The sequence below is a fragment of the Mauremys reevesii genome, linkage group 3 (genome assembly GCF_016161935.1).
Source record: "Mauremys reevesii isolate NIE-2019 linkage group 3, ASM1616193v1, whole genome shotgun sequence".
Classification (NCBI taxonomy): domain Eukaryota; kingdom Metazoa; phylum Chordata; order Testudines; family Geoemydidae; genus Mauremys; species Mauremys reevesii.
This window is the reverse complement of record NC_052625.1, coordinates 83993038-84014123: the sequence shown is the minus strand read 5'-3', so window position 1 is coordinate 84014123 and position 21086 is coordinate 83993038. Positions and strand designations below refer to the sequence as shown.

At 39.1% G+C, this 21086-nt stretch overlaps 1 protein-coding gene across 12 annotated transcripts in view; it reads right to left on the bottom strand.

Annotated features, from left to right (window-relative positions):
* WDR27 (WD repeat domain 27) overlaps nt 1-21086 on the bottom strand; it is a 197687-nt gene that overhangs the window by 69606 nt on the left and 106995 nt on the right. For all 12 annotated transcript variants that reach the window (XR_005595768.1, XM_039528789.1, XM_039528788.1 and 9 more), the window contains one exon: nt 9646-9744. Coding sequence is in view for 11 of the 12 variants with exons in the window: in XM_039528789.1 (XP_039384723.1) it covers nt 9646-9744 (99 nt within the window). In the remaining variant the exon portion in view is untranslated. The remainder of the gene's footprint in view (nt 1-9645; nt 9745-21086) is intronic.

Here is a 21086-nt window from a genome sequence, read left to right as displayed (position 1 = left end):
ACACTACTCATGTGAAAAACTGCTCCTCAATTAGACTGTAGAGGAAACAATGTGTTTCATTATGACTATATCAAATTTAATGTAAAAAGCCACCGTTAATGCAACATAGATTCTCCCCTGAGTCTGAGTTCTGTCAGTGAAGAAGAGTGTGGGGAGATTCAGGGAACTGGAGGAAGCTCCCTGATCTTGTGGGTTGATTTATACCAGCTCCAGTATGAGCTAGAGAAGGCTGGGGGTTAATTTAACTTACACTAGGAGTGCATGGTCTCTGTGGGTATGTCTACACTGCAATAAAAGATCTGTAGCTGGCCCAGGTCAGCTGATAGGGCTATAAAATTGTAGGGTAGACATTTGGGCTCAGACTGGAGCCCAGGTTCTGAGATCCCAGTGTGGGTCTCAGAGCCCAGGCTTCAGCTGCAGCCCAAACATCTACACTGCTATTTTTAGCCCCCCAACCAAGCTGTGAGAAGTACTTTTTGGGGTGGGGGAGGGGGAGAGGAAGAAAAAGAAGTAGTGCTCAACTCCTGGATTCTTTTACTTCCCAGATATTGTTTCCTTTAAATAGATATTTTAAATTACTCTGTGACAGATGTTGTCTAGCCTAAATATTAGTGTTTATTACATTTTAGCTATTGCTTCCTGCTTCTTGACACACTGATAGTTAATGGAATAAAATTAAATCTGTAATACAACATAAATAATGATAATAAAACCTAATTTGTGGGTAAGGTCCTTTGTTGCTTTAACAAAATTAACTAAAAATATTCTGTAATTTACAATAAAGTTTAGGCCAAAATGTACAAAAAAAAAATCACAAGCTTATTTTTGGCTCAGGTTATTTCCTACTCAGGCAGAAGTTACTTCATAGAATTTGTCTGTTTCTCATTCTCTTCCCACTTAATTCTCTTACAGATCCACTCATACCCCTATACAAATAGGCTATGGGCCAGACCTCTATATTGCTCTTGCTGGAAATCAGGAGTGAAATTCTGGCCTTACCAAAGTCAACAGCAGTTTTTCCGTTGATTTGAATAGGACCAGAGTTTCACCCTAGAGCTTCTTCTTTAATCTTTTGCAGCATACAGTCCTAACCTGAAATCCTGAACATACTGGCCCAGCCTCCTTCCTAACAGATCTCGCCCTCTGACAAGTAATCTACGCCATTACATGTGTTTTTAATATTCTTTGATGACATTTGGTATCATAAGAGTAAAGATAGTCTTCTAATTGAAACCCAGTTGTCTTCAGGACCTGGGTAAGCTCGAAAGCTTGTGTCTCTCACCAACAGAAGTTGGTCCAATAAAAAATATTAGCTCACCCACCTTGTCTCTCTAATATCTTAGGACTGACATGACTATAACAACACTGCATACTACTTAACATGTAATTTAAAAACTCACACATCTTTAGAGTTCCCCTCTGAATTTGGCCCTATGATGGGGTATATAACCCCACTCTGGGCCCAGAGGGGATAAAAGGTAATACTGGGTCCAGGTAGCCCCGCCCCTCTGGGCCTGCCAAGAATGCTCTGGCTGTACAAGAGCATTAAAAGGCACTCAGAAGCCTAGCCAAAGGGTGGTGGACAGGCTATAGGAGAGGTGAATCCTTCTCCAGGAAGCCACACAGAAGATTGGGTCTGAGAGGCGACTTCAGAGCAGGTAAGCCTTTCAAGCAGTGCCTTCTCCGACCACAACCCCTTTGAGAGCCAGCAGGTCAAGCTCATTTGGACTCTCTGGGGAAGCTATTGACAGTTTGGACTATAGGGGCCATACCCCAAACTGAAGAAACATATAGGTAGGAAGTAGCCCAGGGCAGCAGATTTACACTCTGTGCAGAGAGAACAATGCTGTGTTGCTTCTCACAGGGACGTGGGTCCCCCCACCATGCCTCCCTTAAGAGCAAAGGCCCAGATGTGAGTATAAGCCAAAACCTCCTGGCCTAGGGTCATGAACCAGACATCTCTATTCTAAAGGTAAATGATGTCACATAGGAAATAACGTGACATTAACAATGGTAGTAGAAAGTCAAGCTAGGGTTTGGTTAATTAATTGTGAGCAAACCTGCAGATGAATCAGTCTCCTGAGGTTGGCATGGCATCATTATACATGAATAGGTATGGATATGGACAGATCTTGGTGTCTACTCTGCAGAAATAAAACAGCTAGAAACATGCCCCCGTGAGCATTTTCCTGTCATGCGGGCATTATTGGGTGACAGTCACAATATCAGCATATACTCTTCCCAGCCTCCCATATAAAAGGGGGTTTGTCTGGAAGAAAGAAGGGCATGGCTGACGCATCCCTGGCTGCCAGGTCAGCACTTGGGGGCTGTTGGTAGCTGGCACAAAGTATAGCAATCCTGAGGCCACTCTACTTTATGATGGGGATTGGAAGATTGCAGGGGAGGAGGCATAAAAGATGACTTAACAGTACATTTGCTTCGTCTCCCATACTGTGCTGAGCACAGCTCAGACGTGTCCCAGCAGCTGGACCAAGATGTTCTATATGACTATGTGATACTCTTCTGGAAGGTTGGAATCATTTTCAGTTGATACTTTAATTTGACACAGAAGTTGTCTGTCTTTTCTTGTAATAATTTATCTGCTGTTTGCTAAGACCCAGATTGCGCTGAGCTGTTCCAAGGACTGTAAGATATGGGTTGTGATTTATTCCATCTCGTATTCGTTGTATTTGGTCTAGCCTTATTTTAATTGCAGGACTTTTCTTTGTGATACACTCCTTAATAGCTACTGTTAAGATTTTAAATAGATGGTGTTTTGAATTGTGTATGTGTGAGAGAGAGAGAGAGGGGAGGGATGTCACATTTTTATCAAACTGTGTTATGTTATTTTACAAGCTGTTGTAAAGACCAGAATTTTCCATCCCTTAGTCAATATAGTCTCTTATTTTCCTGCACATTTGTGGGTACTTTCTCTCCAGTTCCTTTAGTTAGTTTAGTCCTCTCTACAGCATTCCCCCTGTGATTGCTTCCCTCTCTCCAGCTTGCCAGGTGTGTGACTCCCCACTCTCCACAACAGCCTTTCCTGCAGGGACCCCAACAAATTCTATTCCTACATCTCTAGCTTCTGTTAGAAACTTCCCTCACTTTTGCCCAGTCAACCCTCACCTTCCTCAATCCACTAGTGACCTGCCTCTCTATGGGTCAGGAGTTTTTGTAAGTGGACTTTCACTATAAAGCTGAACAGTTGTGTAGTCTAGTGTATAGTATTCTCCCTCACCATTACAAGGTAAATATTTCTAAAACTACAATGCTATTCAGTATAATAGCTAAACTTGTAAGAAATACACTAAAGTACTTTATTATCAATGTGCTATGGAATGAGAAACTTCTACACATCCCTGATAGTAGCAATCACATTTAGCCATACTCATGTGGTGTACAGCTGTGGCTTGCTGGCAACACGTGTAATATTGCAGAGTCCCTTGATTAAACTAAGTTGTCCTTGTGTAGCTTTGTTCACTTATGGAAAGCTTTTTTTAAAAAAATCATCCCCTGCCTTTTCACAGCTGTCATGTGTGCTTAGAAAAGTTTCATTGGCATAAACAAGTTTATCTTCTGCATAATGTGAAGTCCTACACTAACTGAGCTACAATGTCAGTGCTTTCTATTAGGCTCTGTAAAAGAAGCTTGTGTTCTCCCACCGGTTTGTGTGTCTGATAGATGTAGAGCAGCATTTCTCGAACTGTGGGTCAGGACCCCAAAGTGGGTCATGACCCCATTTTAATGGGGTCGCCAGGGCTCACTTAGACTTGCCCAAGCCCCACTGCCCGGCGCCAAAACCAAAGCCTGAGGGCTTCAGCCCTGGGTGGCAGGGTTTAGGTTACAGCCCCCCTGTTTAGGGCTGAAGCCCTGGGACTTCAGCTTGACCCCCCCTCCCCAGGGTAGCAGGGCTTGGGAGGGCTCAGGCTTCTGTCCCCCCTCCTCAGGTCATATAGTAATTTTTGTTGTCAGAAGGAGGTTGCGGTGCAATGAAATTTGAGAACCCCTGATGTAGAGAAACAGATAAAAACTACATATGCAAATAAAGATGCTTGGTAATTAATTAACAGAGAGAATCCCTCTTTGCCTGTGTCTCACTGAGGAAGTTCCAATGGGCTGGGTCATTCCAACTATTGGTTCTTGGGTCCAAGTCCCTGGCGCCACCACAGCAGGACAGGGCCTGCAGTTCTGAAGTCTGCTCCCTCCAGTAGTTCAAGAAAGCACAAAGCCAAGATATTCAAAAGTAGCCAGCGAGTTTTGGATGCCCAACTTCACGTGTCTGGGGCCTGATTTCCAGAAAGTTGTATTTATATGGTTATGCTTTGGATAGATCTCTGAATCCATTTAATAGTTGGGAATTGGACAGTTATGAATCTATAAGTATGTAGGGTGTTCTGTTATGCCTTTAATTTAAAGGCTCATTCCATTAATTTTTTAATTTTTTTTATTGATGTGTGGCATTCTAACTTTACTAATGAGTGATATAAATTTTAAATAACTAAAGTCTTGTCTAAGTACTATCTTGATATTCTTTTTAAAAAACTTTGCTGATAAAAGATTACTTTTATAAGCTGCATTTTCTTTTATTACTACTATATTTAAATGAAACTTTACTAACAATATTTGAAGTATCTATTTGCATTTGACTACATTGGACAGAAGGACTTGGGCTGAAGTACACATTTAGTCTAGAGACACACTGGGCCAAATTCTGCTCTCACATGCACCAGTGAAGCCCCATTGAAGTCTATGGGATTGCATAGGTGGGAGAGAAGAATTTAGCCCAATGCCATGAGAAGAGAACGTACTGAATCTTGAATGGCATGTCATCTGCAAGTTTAACAATAGGCCTCTTTCTTTTTAATGCAGCTGTCTTCTTTGGATTCAGCAAGGCAGAGGTGGTAGCATCTCTCTTGACCAAATTGCAACATAAGCTTTGGCTAAGACCCACATTTCCTAAAAAAGACCTTTGGGCTGCTGAAACAACTTCTCCAGCTAAAGTAGTAGATATAAAAAGGCTGAGTTTGACAGATCTCAAATCATTGTGGATGAAGGACTGGAGACTTGGCATAAAAGACAGACCAGATTGGGAGAAACATATAATGGTCTCTCTCTCAGCCTTCTCTGGTTCATCAGCCAGTGTTAACAGCTGAACTGGAACATGAAGCTCATGTTATTGGGAAAAACTAAGCTAGAGAAGGTTCTAGAATGGATGAATAGGTGCATAGAACTTATTATATTCTCTCTGTTCCTTAAAAAGCATGTTTTTGTAAGTCTGTATCTAATCTTGGCCATTCAGGTGACAATGGAATATCTGCACAAGAATTTTCCATATCATCTTGATGTCTCACTGTTCCAAAATGGGAGAACCAGAACTACAAGTGCAGAAACCATTTTTGAAAGAGAAAGTAGCTAAGGACATAGAGGTGTGCAGTGATTGAGATAAAATACAACATGATTTTACAAAAGATAGATCGTGCCAAATCAACCGGATCTCCTTCTTTGATAACTGATTTTTAGACAAAGGAAATGCAGTAGATCTAATCTACCTGGATATCAGTATGGCATTTGATACAGTTCCAAATGGGAAATTGTTAGTTAAATTGGAGAAGATGGGGATTCATATTAGAATTGAAAGGTGGATGAGGAATTAGTTAAAGGGGAGACTACAGTGAGTCATACTGAAAGGTGAGCTGTCAGGCTGGAGGGAGGTTACCAGTGGCAGAGATCCTGGGGGTGGGGGTGGGGGGGAATCATCTCCATCAGCAGCATGAGGCATGGATCACTTGCGGGTTTAAACTAAACTAGTGTAAATGGTAAATTCTCTGTAACATGAAATCTTTAAATCATGATTTGAAGACTTCAGTAACTTAGCCAGAGGTTATAGTCTATTACAGGAGTGGGTAAGTGAGGTTTTGTGGCCTGATATGTGCAGAAGGATAGACTAGAGGATCATGATGGTCCCTTCCAGCCTTAGAGTCTAGGATTCTATAATCTCTGTAAAAGGATTTTTACAACTCAGTGGCACTTTTTACTCTTTGAAGTTTAGTCTCTTGGGAAAGAAGCTTAAAGTAAATAGCAAGTGGACAAGTATCCCCCTCAGACACAAAGTATGTTTTTCTTTAAAGGGTTAAAGAGTAACTGTCTCAAAACTAATGAACCACGCATCCTTCTAGTTTTGACATGTTGGTAAATTAGTGCAGACAACTGAACTGGCTGCAGAGAGATAAACCATTCTGAGTCAAAGGCCTCTCTGGTGCAACTCAACTCACTTCAATGGCATCACAGATATTAATTTGGCCCCATGTCCTAAAACCACATAATTCAAGCTCTGACAAGCTACTGCAGAGTCTCAAAGTACTATTTATGATACTGGAAAAAATGCAGTCTATAAAAGGACAACCTAAGATTGATTTAACACCAATCAAAGCCAAAATCAGTAAATAAAAATCTGAAAAAGAATTTTCCCTGACTTTACAAAAACTGGCTTGCTTGTGGGAAAATGACATGTACTTGATGATTAAGTGAACAGTCACTGGTGACCCTGTACAGCAGAAGAATGGACTTTTCACACAGATTTTTTTTCTAAATTGAAATCTCCAGATGTGATCACCAGGAAAAATATACTGTGATAGAAGCTAGTAAAGGATAATTCATTTTTTCAGACACATCCAAAGTTATCTGTAGCCAGTTCTGAATAGTATGGTGATTTTAGTGCTAATTTCAACTATCTGAGAAATCCACAAGCAAGTCTCCCAACTGGCAGCTGTACAGGTAACTTCATGCATGCAGATCAGCAGAAAGTTGATATGATGCTTTCTATGGCTCCTGTGAGAAGGGAGTCTGAGAACACAGAAGTGATAGGCTCCCTACACTCAGTTCACATGCTGTTAGCTGGACTTACACCCAGTATAACCCACAGTAGCCCAGAGCTGCAATTGCAGGGAAAGTCCAGCTCAACGCCAAGCTGGAGTATGCTGTGTGGACAGAATCTTTGGGTAATTTAGCTGCTAAAATCTAAGATTCTGCCAGCATGTTCCAACTTTACTCAAAGGCTTATATAACTTGGCCATTCACCCATTTATTGCAGATCTGAAGTTGGTCCAAATAGTTTACAGTGTACCACTTTTCCCGCTGTATACTACAGTTTGAATTAAACACAAAATTAATAATAAAAATCCACTTAACAGCCTCTGTACCATAGGTTACATCATAAGCATCATAGTCATATTACAAATGAAGCACATGCATATTCAAGAACGCAAAAGTGCATAGTGTATGGACTGGTGAGACATCAAGTGTGATGACACCTGTCTCCATAATACATTCATCTACAGATACCACCTTTACATCTATTACAGAATTATTCATAGCAATTATACCTGCACTTTAAGTCATGCATTAGCAGATAAATCTTTTTTGCCCCTTCAGATTATAAAATAAAGAAAGTAAAATCCATGACCCTAATATTTCTCTAACTTTGTTCTAGCACTCAAATACTAGCACTTTTCTAGAAACACTGCTCAGAGAGTGATGTATTATTCCCATTTCAATGACGGGTAACTGAGGCATACAAAGCAAGTATGTAAATTGCCTGAGATCCCCCAGGAAGTCTGTGGCAGAGCTGGGAATAGGACAAAATCCAGATATCTGGAGTCCCAGAAAAAAGGATATCTAAGTATTGATGCGGTACAGTATAAAGGACGAGGCTAGCTATATAAGAATTGCAGTCATTTATTTGTATATAGAAAAAATGGAAAGTGTTAAACAATTACTCCATTAAATAGTCCAATAAATTCCATAGAAAGGATCAAACATAAAAATGAGACAATCCATCAAAGATTAACCATAGACATTAGCAGTTTGTATTAATGTAGCACTTGCCAAATCAGGATCAAAACTCCATTATGCTAGGCACCGCAAAAACACTTAGTTTAAAGGACAATTTTAATCCTTGAAAATAAGTCCAGAAACAATTTAAATTTCTTGTAATGCAAATTTCTCCTATATTAAGAGCATAATCATAGATCAGGGTTTCGCAAACTTCAATGCACCGCAACCCCCTTCTGACAACAAAAATGATTACATGACCCCAGCAAGTCTAACGCCAGCCCTGGTGACCCCATTAAAACAGGGTCATGACCCACTTTGGAGTCCTGCCACACAGTTTGAGAACTGCTGCTATAGATAAACTGGTGAAGGATAACATGCTACCAGAATTATTAAAATGTACAATTCAGGTATTATTGAATTCATTAGTATTATTTTCATCCTGACACTAACCTAGACTTGCTGCACCATCTTTTCATAATCTTGGAGTTTGTTATTATAACTAAGCTTTAGCTTTGCTGTAATAAATATTTGGTTGGTTTTTTGTTTGTTTGTTTTTAAACATTGCAAAGGCAAAATGTAACCAGATAAAAAGTGTGTGTGTGTTTTGTTTGTTGTGGATAAGGAGTCACAACATCTGACAAAGACATTTTGCAAGCATATTACTGGGGGACGGCAATATGGTTAGAACCAATTTTAAGGATGTCTGTGCATGGACTCCCCTTCTCCAAGAAATCCCTTCTCCCTCTGCTATTGCATCAGCTCATTACTGGAAACAAATGTAGCTAGAACCCCCCTAGGATGCTCACTTTTTGTCTCTCTATTTTTAACCCATCTATAAACTATTCAAAGGTCACTTCTTTTATAATGAGATTTCAAACAGTATTTCTCCTTCTGTAAAAGGAGGAAAGAAGAAAGGAGGATGAGAAATGGAAAACCTGCAAAGCAAGTATTCTAGAAAAGTATCTTCAGCTACACTTCTTGACATATGCTGTAGATAACTAAGTAAAAGTTTCCATTTTTTAATTTCAGTATGTTGCCTATAATAAGTAAAGGAAAGTACAAGGGAATACTGCATATATTAAGCATAGCAGATCTATTTAAACTGATATCTGGGGGAGGGGAAGTTTAGTACCACCACTTGAACTTTGCCAACCTCAAGCACCTACCCAAGAATAATTGTAAAATGTGAATTAAAAATGTTCTGCTGACACGTCACATGAGTTATGTTCTCTACGGTTAATAAAAATAGCCTTCAGCCTCGCAAAATTTGTTTCTCAAAAAATATATCTCCTCAAAACAAGCAGCAGAAATACTGGGGGAGCATAAATTCTTTAATGGTACACCCTCATTTACCTCCGACACAGGAAACACAGGCGGAAGACAGCTAAGAACAGCAGCAGGATTGACATAGGGAGAACACTTATTGGAGGGCTGTGGATAAAGAGAAGCGGAGAGCCAACAGTAGCCTCAGTCTTGCCTCCTCTGCTATCTTTTCAACTTCCAACACCAGTACATTTCAGACTACATAAACTGATGCTGGAAGGCAGGTTGAATTCAAGTAAACTATACAGAAGATGAGCTCTTTCCAAATCAGTTTAAATTATTTATATGAGAGACTCAATTCATTATGAATGCTAGTGTATAACAAAGATAAATGTGAACACTCATAATAATAATTACAATCCATTGTATGCCACTCAGATCATACAGATGGACAAGGGAGAGAGAATGTTTCACTGCCATCAAGGGCATTTACCATGAAGCTTGTATACATTTAAATGACAACAAGAAAGAAAAGGAGAAAAAGTGTACCTGTGGAGACGAGGGACTAAAAGCCACATTGATCACCGATTCCGTGTGTCCTGCCAATTTATGGGAAAAGGTACTCGAACGCATCTCATATATGTAAGCCTAAAAGACAACAAGAATTTAAATTTTCATTTTAAGACAACTTCTACTGAACACTTTAAAGTATAGCTTGATAGGAATTCGCATTCTGGCTAACAAGTTTTAGCTGTAGTAAATACTTCACAATAGCCAGGCAGATATAAATTCTATAGATCTGACATTCTATAGATGTGACATTTTATAATACCAAGAATGATTTAGCAAATGTTACCTTTTAAAGTATCCTAATGGAAAAATGGTTAGAAAAAGAGCAATTCTAACTTTTTCCTTGGGAGGGAAAATGGTCTATGGATGTGTTTCAAGTAGACACTGAAATCATGCCAAGTATGACCTTTCTTAAACAGGTTATTTTTCTATAAAGATGTTCTTCAAAATCTAAATATCTACTTTTTGCATAAAAAGTGTTAAAAAGCCCTACCATCTTAATGTCTATGATTAAAAAGCTGCTATTTGTTTGTCAGCCACATTAAAACAATATTGTCTTCTCTCTGTTCATGGTTCTTAGCAGCTGTCAGCTGACACATTGTTCTCAATAACGTGGAATGGCTAAATAATTAGTGACACAAATGCACTGATAAGGAATTGACCAAAAAAACAAGTTTCAGGAGAGTGTATGAGGAAGGGAAATGTATGTCAGCCAAACATGAGAAGGTAGATTTAGTAGAAAAAAAAATACTGTTTGCAAGCTTTTAACTGATTAAATGGTACCAAAGCAGAAATGCACTAAGGGCTGAATCTAAAGTCGACTGACATCAAAGGGATTTGGATCAGGCTCTTAAACTTCTAACATTAGTTCTTTTGTTTTGCTTAATTGAGTTAAATGTATTGAAAATAAATCCTGTATTTTTGTATGCAGAACGATTTTAAGGAATCAGATGCCAACACATGATTCTGCTCTACTGTACCATTCAGCTGGTAAGAAGAAAGGAAGTAGATGTGGCATACAGTTGTCTGGTATTTATATTCAAAGCACATAAAAAGACAATGTATAAGGAATACACAGAACATTGAGTAAAACTGATTTAGCATACAGCAAAGAAAATGTAGAAGAAAATACATTGTAATGGTATCTGAGAAAACACTGTATGAGTGAAACAGCAATCTGAGTAGGCTTTACAGTAATTCCAAAAATTGAATGTTCCTTTTTCACTATGTCTCTGCGATTGTGCTGATGAACATGGAACTCATGAAAGCATTTCAGAGCCTAGGATAAGAAAGCCTTCCTGAATAGGCAGACTTTGTTGTAACAATACTTAGTTTATTTTTTAAAAGACATTATAATATCAAATTTAGGCTCTTTTAGGTAGGGACACAGGAAAATTCTGGTCCCTCAAAACCAGAGTAAAAGGTCTTTGCATGCGGGAAATACAGAAATGCTGGTGAGAATAAAATCCTCACCCAAATTCAGGTACAGAGCCTGGAGCATCTATGCATCCTATTCTTCTGCATTCCCTTTACATGGGGCTGTGGTTCAGTATATTCATGCAATAATCTCCCCTCAGCATCAGCCGACAACTGCCCTGCACTCCCATGTAGCTACAATGGAGCTTAGAGCTGCATCATCCAGGGGATCTAGAGTTCCTGTGAGCAGCTTCTCTATTCTCCAATCCCCAGTGCAGCACCAATGTGGCACTTAAACGAAATGTCACTTCTCTGGCTGAAAAATTTGTAAAAATTCCCAAACTGCTGGTGACAGGACACTAGATGGGGAGGGCTCCGCGTTATTACAAATAATTCTTTCCCAGGTATCTGCCTGGTGGGTGTTGCCCACATGCTCAGTGTCTAACTGATCACTATATTTGGGGTCGGAAAGGAATTTCCTCCCAGGTCAGATTGGCTGAGACCCCGTGGGGGGGAGGAAGGGTTGCCTTCCTCTGCAGCATGGGGCACAGGTCACTTGCGGGTTTAAACTAGTTTAAATGGTGAGTTCTCTGTAGTTTGAAGTCTTTAAACCATGATTTGAGGACTTCAGTAACTCAGCCAGAGGTTAGGGGGCTATTTCAGGAATGGGTAAGGTTCTGTGGCCTGCAATGTTCAGGAGGATAGACTAGATGATCAATGGTCCCTTCTGACCTTAAAGTCTATGAATCCCTACCATAAATATAGAAGCATTAACATTGTCCAATAATGTATTGATAACTATTGGCTGTTAATCCTGTACATTAGCTTTCTTTGTATTAATAAACATCGTTACAAGAATAGACTACTCATTCCACTGTACGGCATATAAATCACCTTTCACAAGATTTGAGCTAAGAAGGAACATACTTCTCCTTTAAAACTACATGAACGTATTAGAGAGAGAGCTGGCAGTGATGCGCATGGGTAGTGTTAGGCAACCTTAACTATCATAAATCCCTGTCTTGTATGGTTTATAACTTTGCCCAACTGCAGCCATTAGAGATGAAATTTTCCATGCCAGGCTTCTGCCTCAGGTTGGAATTTATTTCTTCTGGAAAGTTTCAGCTTGAACACCCCAATTAGTTGATACTTGATAATTTCAGGCTTAATCGCACCATACCTGAATCACCCTCTGTAAAAGGGAAATAATATCACCTCATTAAATTCATTAATGTTTGAGAAGCACTCAGATACTACAGTGATGAATGCCATAGGAAAGCCCCTGGGGAAGTGATATATTCTGTACTCACCACATGGTTTGGATGATTTGCAGAAAATTAACACACGGGGCCACTAATATGTGATCATTAAAGACGGTCTCATAATATATATGCACAGGAGGGTTGAATTAAGGGCACAAAGTCCATGAGTAATCCCATTTGACTCAATGAGACTATTTACAGAACAAGGTGCTACTGAGCATGAGTTAGGGTGGCAGAATTTGACTTACAGTAAGTTATGACCAGGCCTGGTAGAATTCATTTTTTAGAATTTTGACTGATGTCAATGTTTACTTTTAAGCAATTTTTAGTTTTATTGGTTTGATTTTTCACAGCTGTGGGAAATTATGGGGTAAATCATTGTTTAATGACAGATTCAACAACTTTATAAACCATTAAACACAAATTGTCAACATCACATGTCAAAATATATAAAGTAAATATCCTTAAATTAACAAATCAGACCTGTTTTTACTATTCATTCACTAGTCCATTTGTAACAAGACTAACTCAAAAGTCTAAATCACTGGATTTTGACTCAAGTTCTCCAGCAGCATTTTTTTCTTTGCCTATCTGTAAATTTCAATTGTTATCAATGGAAATATGTCAGTTTGTATGTATGGTAAAACTGACATTTACTGACACAGATAAAAATCTACAGTAGAACCTCAGAGTTATGAGAACCAGAGTTGCGAACTGACCAGCCAACCACACACCTCATTTGGAACCTGAAGTACACAGTCAGGCAGGAGCAGAGACAAAAAAATCAGCAGCAAATACAGTACAGTACTGTGTTAAACATAAACTACTAAAAAAACAAAGGGAAAGCAGCATTTTTCTTCTTCACAGTAATGTTTCAAAGTTTATTAAGTCAATGTTCAGTAGTAAACTTTTGAAAGAACAACCATAACATTTTGTTCAGAGTTACAAACAACTTCCATTCTCGAGGCGTTCGTAACTCTGAGATTCTACTGTAATTCTTTCAAGCCTAGTTTTCACAAATTCATTGGACTGGGACTATCCAAAGCTTCCATGAGTAACAAAGATCAGGTTTTTCAGAGAACATCTTCAGTATGAAGCTACATTTTATGTTGTGGAAGTTGTCATCTTAAGATGTCTTTGCTCCCATACTTTCTGTGGTGTGCAGATACTCCTTTCCTTCATAAATAACAGGTAAGCAGAGTAAAACAGATCATACAGACTTTTCAGTTTTAAAATCTTTAATTTACCAAAACCAGAAATTTCACAAAAGGATCCTGAAATCCAACTATTAAATGCATTTATTTTCACATTTATCTTGTGGTTTCAAAAGCAGAAGTTGAAGGATAGCCATTAAATATCATCAGCGGCCACATTTTCATTTATGTCCTAATTGGTGTATATTTTAATATCTGCAGCTAATCATCAACCTGGAAGGAAAATTATATATTTTGGCAGTCAGAAAGTTTTACATAATTATAACTCTTTTCCTATAGTGCAAAAGTGAAGTAAAGATTTGTTTTAAATCTTAAAATCAGCAGAACTGTTTTTTGTTAAAACACCTGTCAATTTCATCCTGAGGATTGGGGGTGGGGTAGAGACAAAGTTAGTATTAAAGTAACACTGACAGGGTTATTTTACTTCTAAATATTCTAGAAATAAATAAATCACTTGGTAGTTGACCTCCATAAATCCTGTGGACTAGTGCTAACCAGTAAATGGATAGCCCTTTCAACTATACAAATACATTACTTTGACACGCAGTGCCTTTCATAGTTGAATTCAAGAAATATATACATTGTTTGAGACTTTTCTGGGCTAAATTCTGTGCTACACCTTGTTAATCTCATTGTTTAAAATGTTTGCACAGGGTAAACCAGTGTAGAACTTAGTGTCTCTTGTTTATGCAGAACTGAAAGTATAATATATATTTAGCAGGGCTGTCAAGCAATTAAAAGCTTAATTGTGATTAATAGCAATTAATTGCATTGTTAAACAATAATAGAATACCATTTATTTAAATATATTTGGATGTTTTCTACATTTTCAAATATATTGATTTCAATTACAACACAAGTTTTTGCACTGTAAAAAAAACAAAAGAAATATTTTTTCAATTCACCTAATACAAGTACTGTTGTGCAATCTCTTTATCATGAAAGTTGAACTTGCAAATGGAGAATTATGTACAAAGAAACTGCATTAAAAATAAAACAAACAATGTAAAATTTTAGAGCCTGCAAGTCCACTCAGTCCTACTTCAGCCAATCACCCGGACAAAGTTGGGTTACAATTTGCAGGAGATAATGCAGCCCATTTCTTGTTTACAATGTCACCTGAAAGTGAAAACAGGCATTCACATGGCACTGTTGTAGCCGGCGCAGCAAGATATTTACGTGCCAGATGCGCTAAAGTTTCGTATGTCCTTTCATGCTTCAAGCACCATTCCAAAGAACATGCGTCCACGCTGATGATGGGTAAACAAGAAGCGGGCAGCAATATCTCCCGTCAATATAAACAAACTTGTTTGTCTGAGCGATTGGCTGAAATAGGATTAAGTGGATTTGTAGGCTCTAAAGTTTTACATTGTTTTATTTTTGAATGCAGTTTTTTTTGTATATAATTCTACATTTGTAAATTCAACTTTCATGATAAAGAGATTGCACTACCAGTACTTGTACTAAATTGAAAAATACTATTTCTTTTGTTTTTTACAATACAAATATGTGTAATAAAAATATAAAGTAAGCACTGTACACTTTGTATTCTGTGTTGTAACTGAAATCAATATATTTGAAAATGTAGGAAACATCCAAAAATATTTAATAAATTTCCATTGGTATTCTATTGTTTAACAGTGCGATTGTGAGTAATTTTTTTTAGTTAATTGCGTGAGTTAATGGCGATTAATTGACAGACCTAATATTTAGTGCTTACTTAGCACTTTTCTTTCCCCCAAAAAATCACAAATCATTCTCTACACAGGTGGATATTATTTCCATTTTACAAATGGAAAAGAGAGCTTGACACAAATTTTCAAATGAGGGTGCTTAAAGTTAAGCATCTAAATAGAATGGCGTAGCAAAGGGCAGCAATGTGGAGATGGTGTTAATGTATAGGGCCTCTCATTCATATCCCGGAATCAGGACATATCCCAGGAACTGAAGGGATGGCGTGGGGGCGCTGCTTCTGTAGTCTGTTTTATAAAGAAAATCTTGACCCAGTCCAACAGATCAACTGGGGATAAAACTGAGTGAGCTGAATTTTTGCAGAGGTGTTCTCCCTTTTAGGCTCCCATTGAAGGTTTTCCAGCAGGAAGGTGCAATTGATCCCTACATTAAGGAATATCTGAAGCACTGCACTGCTACATATATGGGAGAATCTGCAGAAAGGAGACATGGCACATGGAAACATGCAGCAAACTCTCTCAAGCCCATTGCGTCTAACCCCACTCCACTCAAACATGCACACACCCATTTCTGCAGAAGACCCCTGTATGCTTTGTGCTTAAACAGCAATAATACATTTTTATTTTGCCACAACACAGCGAAGATTTGCTGATTGTAAGTTAATGCAACTTTAAGGTTTCAGTAGCAACTTACTTTGCTTTTCCACAATAGTGTATGTATTAATTTGCCCTTGCCCTGACTCCTCTTGAATTTCTCTAGACAATACTTTCGTCCTCTGCCACCCACTTTTGAAGTCTGCAGACCGTTTATGGATTTTCTGCATGAGACTATTATTGTGCAGTAAGCTTTTATGGAAGGTTATAGCTTGTGTCTAATATTGAGGCAGTTTTTGAAGCAAGTCACTAATTGTTTCAACATGGAAGCCATTACAACATGTGGCGCTGTCTGAGTGTCCATGTAGCCAATACTAAGTACTGGGATATATTTTACCAGGAATATTACAACATGTGCACAATAAGTTTGTCACAAATAAGAAAACACATTACCAGGACAAACATAATGTACAGAAACAGCTTCCAATTTTTCAATGAACTTTTGAATCAAACCCTCAACTTGGTGTGGGATCCAAGAAGAACCTTTCAGTAAGTTATTCTTAACTTTAATTATTAAATATGATTTCCTTTATTTTTAAACAAGCTGCATTCAGGCACTGCTAAGGAATGGAGTAAATCCAACATCAATAAATTCTATTTGAGTCTGCCACAATTCTAGTTTTACCACAGTTTCAAAGTCACAAACTGTTTTAATACTCTATCCTTACTACTTTCACATAGGTGATTTTAACACACTATTTTTTTTAGAAAAAGTAAATGAATAATAAATGATACCATAACACCAATGACTGTGAAAAGTGTTGAATATGAATTCAACTATAGAAATGGAACAGATTTTCTGCAAACCAAATGTCATAAAATAGAAATCGGAGCAGGCAAGGAAGTATTCCAAAATACCCAAAATGCATGTGTGCCTATAGTCTGCTACAGACTCTAGCCAAAGTCAATCCCTTTTTTTCATATTAGAACTAATTTCTTGTAATAAAAATACTGATTCAGTAGATATTGATATTTCCTTTCCATCTTTGTTCAAGGGTCAGCCAAAAGTAAAAATCATTAGTGCCATTAGTTTCCAAACAAGTTTCCTGCACCCATAACCACACACCTATTTGTGTTTGCTTTTACTTTAGGTTTGCAGAACACTTTCAGTAAAACTGGAGCGTGAAAGGGTATGTGTGCACTTAATGTATGTGTATCGGTCCTTTCTTCTCTAAGGCTGTGTGTGAAGACAGCAAGAGAAAGAGGGAAAATGGTGAAGGTTCTTCTTTGAGGAGAAGCAGGTTTATTCAAATGGGAAATTACTTAATACTTCTTGGCTAGGAGGTTTGAAGACTGTGCTGAATAGGCTAAACCTTTGTTTGAAAAGAGCTTCTGTACACTTTGATTTCTTACATTCTGTGCTTTCAAACTGACCCTCTGCTGCTCTGTTCCTACTGCTCCTAGCTTGGCTTTGTCCCTCTTGTCCTTGCTGTCTACCCTGCTTCTCATTCCTCTCCCTTTGAATCAAGCTGCTTCCTCCTCTCCTCCATGCTGCCTGAGAGCACAAGACAGAAACTCTCTTAGGCCTGGTCTACACTGGGGTGGGGGGCGAACTAAGGTACGCGACTTCAGCTACGAGAATAGCGTAGCTGAAGTCGAACTACCTTAGTTCGACTGACTTACCCGTCCTGACGCCGTGGGATCGAAGTCCGCGGCTCCCCCGTTGACTCTGCCACCGCCATTTGCGGTGGTGGAGTTCCGGAGTCGACGGGAGCACGTCCAGAGTTCGAACTATCGCGTCTAGATTAGACGCGATAGTTCGAACTCCGAGAAGTCGAACTCTCTGCGTCAACCCGGCGGGTAAGTATGGACCTACCCTTTGTTGAGCTCTGGTGCTCAATGCCACAGCGCAAGCAGCAACTGTGGGAAAAGTCCTGTGTCTCCCCAGCAGCCCTGCTCAGTCAGACGAATTCTGAAAAAATTAGCTGTAAGCCTCTACCAAATAACAGTTTTCTGAAAGCTTGGTGGATTTTCACATGATAATAATAGGCATCTCTCTGACCTCAGGGCAACCTCCTCCCTCCCCAGCCAATTTCAAAGTCCAAATTTCAAACCTGCTGCAAAGAATGGAGGTGAAAGAGCTTCTCCAAATGGCTGTAAAGATTTTTTTTAACATTAGCAAAAGAATGGGTTTTTCTCTAAATCTCATTCTCAGAAACAAGTGAACCACTTCAGATGAAATTTAAAAAAAGAAAAATAAATCAGCCTGATGCAGACAACAGATTTCAACCAAGCAGTTAAGGTTTGACAAAGTTATCAGCAACTGAAAAGGGGCTCATAAAGGCCAGCAGGGAGATAACCAGGCCAGTAGTGTCCCCTGGGCTGGGGTCAAAGGCAGGAGTTGAGACAAGTTACCAACTCAAGTCAGGAAACAGGTACCAAGGTCAAGCCGGGCCAGGGTTGAAGTCAGGAGTAAGATGTGGCAAAAGACAAGGTCTGTAGCAAGCCAGCATCTGCACTGTTGCTCAGATGGCTCCCTGGGGCAGCTTCCTGGTTTCAATTGTTGGTGTGGCCCAATCAGGCATCCCCTGGGTTCTGTCACTCTGGCCTCTTTAAGTGGTACTTCCTGCAGTGCCTACTGCTGCAGTAAGCACTGGATGCTGCTTCACTTGGCTCCCATTGGTGACACAGAGGCATCAGTTACCACAACCCCAGGTTCCAGACCCTTATAGGAGTTATAGTTGAAAGTGTTCAGCAACCTTAATCATAAGTGTCACTGCCAGCTCCATGCATAATAAAACAAATTTCATCAGTATCTATAAGCATAGGGTGACCAGATGTCCCGGTTTTAAAGGGACAATCCCGTTTTTGGGGACTTTTTCTTATATAGGCACCTATTACCCCCCACCCTCTATCCCATTTTTTCACAGTTGCTATCTGGTCACCCTATATAAGCACAGCTTCACATTCTGTAGTCCCCAGATCTCCTATATACATGTCCACATTTTGGTGTGGCGAGGGAAGTGTCAATCTAATCAGACATGTCACCAGAACACTGACCAAATAAAGTAGGCATGCTTTAAAAATCCCTTACAGTTTTAGAGGTGTTTAGTGCAGAGCCTTTGTGTTATTTGCTAAACTAATGCCTCCTACAAAGGGACCCTAATTAGGGTTACCAGATGTTCAGATTTTATAGGGACAGTCCTGATTTTTGGGTCTTTTTCTTATATAGGCTCCTATTACCCCCCACCCCCGTTCCCATTCTTCACATTTGCTGTCTGGTCATCTTAACCCCTAATCCTTGCTTGAGCTCTGTCGGTACAACCATAATAGGAAAAATAAAAAATAATTAATACCCCTTATAACCGAAGAATATCACCAAAACCAGTAACATCTCTAAAACCACAATATACTTAAAGTGAGCAGCACAGCATACATTTCTAGCTAAAGTTCTTCAAATTTCCAAGAGAATAAAAATTTATAAGCAGAACTCTTAAACTCCAGTTTTGTTTCTGTCAATCTCCTCTCTCAGAAGCTTATGATTCATTTTCTTCCCTTACTTTAGTTAGCAGTCGATAGCCAATTTTGAGGCCTCAAATATAAGTTTTATCTGTCTACCTATACGAATTATATTGCACCAATCACTGCTGTATCTAGGCAGTGGTTTTAAAAGTATAAATGTTTTACTTTTATAATATTTCCTAAGCTTGGCAAAGTACAGAACTAATGTTTTAATGTTTTCTTCTTGGAAAACTCTCCTCAAGTCCACCGTCTCTCTCCTGAGGGACTATGTGGTTAGGCTAAGATCTAGGAAATTTTAAATTTTGTTTCCTGCAAATGCCTCTTTCCTGGCTGCTGCTGAGATTCTCTCTCATTTTCCATAATATAAAATTGTAGTAATACAGTAATTCTATTTCCTGTTTTGTATACTGAAGTTGACTCAGTAACAGGAAACCTAGAACACTTAACACAGAGAAAAGAATTTGCCCTAGGAAAGCTTCAAAATCAGGATTTTCCCTTTCCACAATATGTTTGAGACTATAATGCAGTTTATTATTAGAAATACAGATGATACCTAGCAATGAAACTCAATAAAATTCTGCAACTGATGACATAGCTCTTTAAGGTAAATATAATATCTGATGTTTCTTTTTTAACACAGTCTGCAAACTTAAGCTTTATTTTCAAATGAAAAAGTGTCCAAATAATAATATAACTTGGCATTAAAAATGGGTAATTATGTGCATAACCATTTAACATGCATAAGTGTTGATATGATACCCACTGTGTCCACATTTGAAACTGGGCCCTTTCTCTGTAAGAAAGATTCCTTAGTTAAGAGATGAGTTGTATATACTTTTCAGCCAAACTTTTACAATTAGTTAATGCTTAAAAGTTAACCTTTGCTTTGTGCTCTGCTGACTCACAAACTTGAGCTCTGAAGGTATGTCTACACCAGGGGTAGGCAACCTATGGCACGCGTGCCGAAGGCGGCACACAAGCTGATTTTCACTGGCACTCACACTGCCCGGGTTCTGGCCACCGGTCTGGGGGGCTCTGCATTTTAATTTAATTTTAAATGAAGCTTCTTAAACATTTAAAAAACATTATTTACTTTACATACAATAGTTTAGTTATACATTATAGACTTATAGAAAGAGACCTTCAAAAAATGTTAAAATGTATTACTGGCACGCGAAACCTTAAATCAGAGTGAATAACTGAAGACTCGGCACACCACTTCTGAAAGGTTGCCGACCCCTGGTCTACACTGTAATTAGACACCTGTGGCTGGCCCATGCCAGCTGACTAGCACTCACGCTAAGGTGCTGTTTAATTGCAGTGTAGACCTTTGGGCTCTGGCTGCAGCCGGAGCTCTGGGACTCTCCTACTTTGCACAGTCCTAGAGCCTGGATTCCAGCCCAAGCCCAAATGTCTACATAGCAATTAAACAGCCCCTTAGCCTGAGTCAGCTGGCATGAGTCAGCTGTGGTGCAACATAGACATATCCTGTGGGATCAACAGAAAAGGGAATTTCCACATTAGCTAGGGAAGTACACCCTTCTTCCCGCCAACACGAACTTCTCAGCTATCATAGTGGTATGCAACAAGGTGCAGTGTCCATGGTGGCCAGGCCTCAACTGCAGAAAGCATCACAGATTAAGCCAAAAACTTGAACTGACCTAGAATCGAACAGTAAGCCAGGCAGCACAGGTGTATTGTGCTTCTGCTCACCCATTTCC